The sequence below is a fragment of the Rhagoletis pomonella genome, unplaced genomic scaffold (genome assembly GCF_013731165.1).
Source record: "Rhagoletis pomonella isolate Grant_MI unplaced genomic scaffold, Rhpom_1.0 Rhpom_scaffold_00002, whole genome shotgun sequence".
In the NCBI taxonomy this organism is placed as follows: Eukaryota; Metazoa; Arthropoda; class Insecta; order Diptera; family Tephritidae; genus Rhagoletis; species Rhagoletis pomonella.
The window spans coordinates 41136912-41140782 of record NW_023458556.1 but is presented as its reverse complement, the minus strand read 5'-3'; the positions used below and the strand labels follow the sequence as shown (position 1 = coordinate 41140782).

General features: G+C 36.7%; 1 protein-coding gene across 1 annotated transcript in view; it reads right to left on the bottom strand.

The window, feature by feature from the left end:
* LOC118734659 (sex peptide receptor) overlaps nt 1–3871 on the bottom strand; it is a gene marked incomplete at its 3' end in the record, with an annotated part of 23581 nt that overhangs the window by 7631 nt on the left and 12079 nt on the right. Inside the window, 1 exon segment of the mRNA XM_036464366.1 lies at nt 2730–2860. Coding sequence (XP_036320259.1) covers nt 2730–2860 — 131 coding nt within the window.

Sequence of the window (3871 nt, the reverse complement as noted above, 5' to 3'; positions counted from 1 at the left end):
GACAGATGTATTTTAGAAAATGGTCAACGGCAACACGCACCTACCCACGCATAATTGAAATAGAATATTAAAGTTCGAGAGATTCTAGGCAATGTATCGGCAAGCGTTGCCATTGAAACTGTCATTACAGAAGCCGATACGATTCATTTTTTCTCATTCCTGTACTTAATGGCATTAAACTGATTGGTTTTTACTAAATTAGTGCCATATTTTAATCTATCAGCATCCTATACCGAAGGCTAATAGGTATATGCGACAAGCAGAAGCTCATTCCTAAAAAAAAGAAAAATATAAAAGCTCAGAGCTAACTTGCCTTAGCCCGCTATTAATAGAAGTACTTCATTAAACACTTAACGCTCAAGTTATGGTATACTCTGTAGGTGCACTTTAAATTAAATATTTTTTAAATATAGCTGTGCAAAGCAATTAAATATGTACAAGAGCAGCCACGACTCCAACGCTTACAACACACTTCTGTAAACACATTTAATTAATTTCTCATTTAATTACGCACAACACTCGAAAATGTCACTTGCGTACAATCACATATGTACATGCATTTAAATATATTAGGGGTATTCTCTGAGTCTTGCAAAGCCCTTGCACGGTGCACAGATTGCACGGTTTGCAAAGCTGTCCCATACGAAAACCGGTTTTTACCGTGCAATCCGTGCAATATGTGCACCATGCAAGGCCTTTGCAAGACTCAGAGAATACCCCTATTATAAAGTTCACTGTTCCATTGATAAGTTGCACATTCGTTTGTACATACACATATGTTAGAATGGAGTAGGAGGTGTGCAAAAGCGTGATAAGTGCTAAATAAAACTGATTGGCGAAAAGTAAGCTGCCGAGAGAATTTTATGTATGTATGTACACTAGCAGACCCGGCGAACTTCGACCCGCTCAAAATTAATTATTTTATTGGAACATTTTGGTCAAAGATTTTCATCAACAATTCACGGTCACGATTTATATGATAATATTATGGTTTGGTGGTCGCAGGGCATACTTCCAAGACTCCCATCTTAAATAACCCAACGAAAGTTTAATGTCCGCGAAGAAGTTCTTTGAATCTGCCCCAATGATGTGGCCCTTCACATCACGGTTAATCGTACAGCGAAATAAATTTGAAGATTTTTTTTCTCCTCACTCTCTGGCGACAACAATCGTCCGGTTCGATGGTGAATCTCTCTTCGAAACTGTATAGTATAGTTGGTGGCAAATTCAGAATGGCTGAGCATCGTTGCTCCACAGAAATCCAATATACATAGACTTATTTCAGACGAACTATCTTAAATGCCTTATCAAGGAGCGCAACAGTTCTGGTGGTTGATTTAACGGAGGCCATTTCAGATTGACCCCTAGACAACTCAATCCTGGTGTCTCCGAATGAAGCTTTAACGCAGAGTAATATTGGTAAATCATATCTATTGGGCCAGTCGGAAAACAGGCGGCAGTTAGACAAGCTCAGTGGTGCAGCAGGTCGACGTAATCGGATATTCACGACAATTCATCTCATTGGACGTTTTTTAGTAATAACTCGACTCCAGAGCCACCTGGCGGCTCCTTTTTGTAAAAGTATTGCGTTTACCATTACCAATGCATATCCCGAATATAAGCCAAATCGGATCATGCATACAATTTTTAGTAATAACTCGACTTCAGCTACACCTGGCGGGTCAAATTGTGAGCTGAAACTATCCAGAGAACCACTCAAACACACTCAACGCCCCAGTTTCAAACAGTCCCACTTCTCTGCATGAGTATTTATGTCATTGCTTTCATAAATATCGATACCATGTTCGAGTTTTTTTAGCCCTTATAAATTCTGCAGTAGGTGTGCGAAATTAAAAAAAAAATCGGTAAAGTCGTTCTCGAGCTTTGCGAACAGAAAAAACGGCTTTCAAAATATATGTATATTAGTATAGATAACCCGACTTCAGCGCTCCCTAGCTGAAAAATTTTTCGCCAAGAGTTTTCCTTTCTATTACCAATATATATATAAAATATGACCGAAATCGGACGATAAATACGATTTTTAGTAATAAGTCGATCCCAGCGCCACCTATCGGGGTGTTCTCTCCGTAACATTTCTCCTCGGGTCTACTTAAATCGGGCAATCCGTTCTTGAGTTATGTGGTCATACGGTTTACATAACTTAGTTTCACATATATAGAGATATAGATATACATTTTTAAAAAGTTTACAATGCTCTTCAAAATTATTACTTAGGGTTAATTTAATTTAATTAATTAAGGCATTTAACTTTCATACCCTGAATGCGTTGTAATATTTTAATCAGTATATATTTAAGTCCCAAAAATATTTAAGCGAGTGGCAACCCTATCAAAAAGTTTATATTTTTACCACAAGCAGTGAAGGTTTGGCGCTTTATCGACCGGGTGCAGTGCTTTCAGCTTTTTAAAACCCAATTTTTTTTATAAATACTTAAATGTGAACAACGTGAGTATTTTTCACATGTACGAGCATGAGCTTCTCTACTTCAAAATGGGATATCATTCATTAAATTTGATAAAATATTAAAGGAGATATCGTTTGGTAATAGGAAAATACCTTCTAGAAATAAGTATACATATATGTAGATTAATGCAATTAAATGCGCACAATGTATGTACATATACGAAAGTCATGTAGGCGATAATTACAAAATATAAAACTCATATTAATAGCACTTTGTTGACACTTTTTCTTTGTAGTTTACTCACCTCATTAAATATAGAATACGCCAAACACATTGACACCGGATGCAGCGGCTTGTAGTGATTACCGAATGTGTACATATACCAAAGTCCTGGCGCCGGAAATATCACCGTCAGCATATCACATATCGCCATGGCTGAAAATATGGGAAAAGTGTTCATGTATGAAAATACATATATATGTATGTATACATATAGATGTGTAATTAGTGAAAATATGATGGCAGCAGATATCAGTTTACAAATTACATATATAGATTTTAAAATATTTGCTTTTATCTTTTATGTATATTTGGTGTTGTTGGTCGCATAAGAAGTATGGCCATTATAAAACGACAATATCTCTAATAATACTGTACAATAAAATCAAAGCTTTTCTGATATAACGAGGTTTATACAACGGACTTCTGCCGCATTACAGGCTCTTCTGTGTCAGTAGTGTTTGTCCGATACCACCTTGTATGCGATGCTTGGACTCATTAACCGAAACGAAGAGAATACTCGATACCACTCAAAGTATTGCTCGAAAATACTCGACTCTACTCATGATACAAACAAGAAGGTAGTTTCAATAAACAACTTTTGACGGATAATACAATTTTTTGAAGTTCCCTAAATTGTGAGTATTATCAACGGCCTTACCACTTTGGTAATATTAAAACAATAAATCGGAGTATTTCCTTCCCATATTTATACCAATGTAATAACATTTCAAATCAAAAACCATTGTTACCGCTTTGTATGTTTTTTTGTACTTCCAGATAAGTTAGGCAACGTAAGTTTCAACTATAAACATGAAAAAATACGCTTCTCTTCTCTTCTATTGGATCTTCACGGGGTCATCTTCAAGCCATTGACTACCTCCTGGACTCGGTTTTCTATCGAATTTGGAGGCTCGCACAAAAAGAAAGCGCGAAAGGTTGCACTAGGTTTTTTTATGGAACACCTGGGACAAGGGATAAGCTAGAAGATCCTGTAATAGTTCTTTCTGCACATTTTGATGCATCCTAATTGGAGCAAGATTCACTGAGAGTGATCCAGCGATCTAAAAAAATTGAAACGCGTTCGCTCTGAACGTGTGGTGAGTTGATGTGCATTAAAGACATTAGCTTTTGAAATCTATCTGCCCTTCAAGCAGAGTTTTTGAG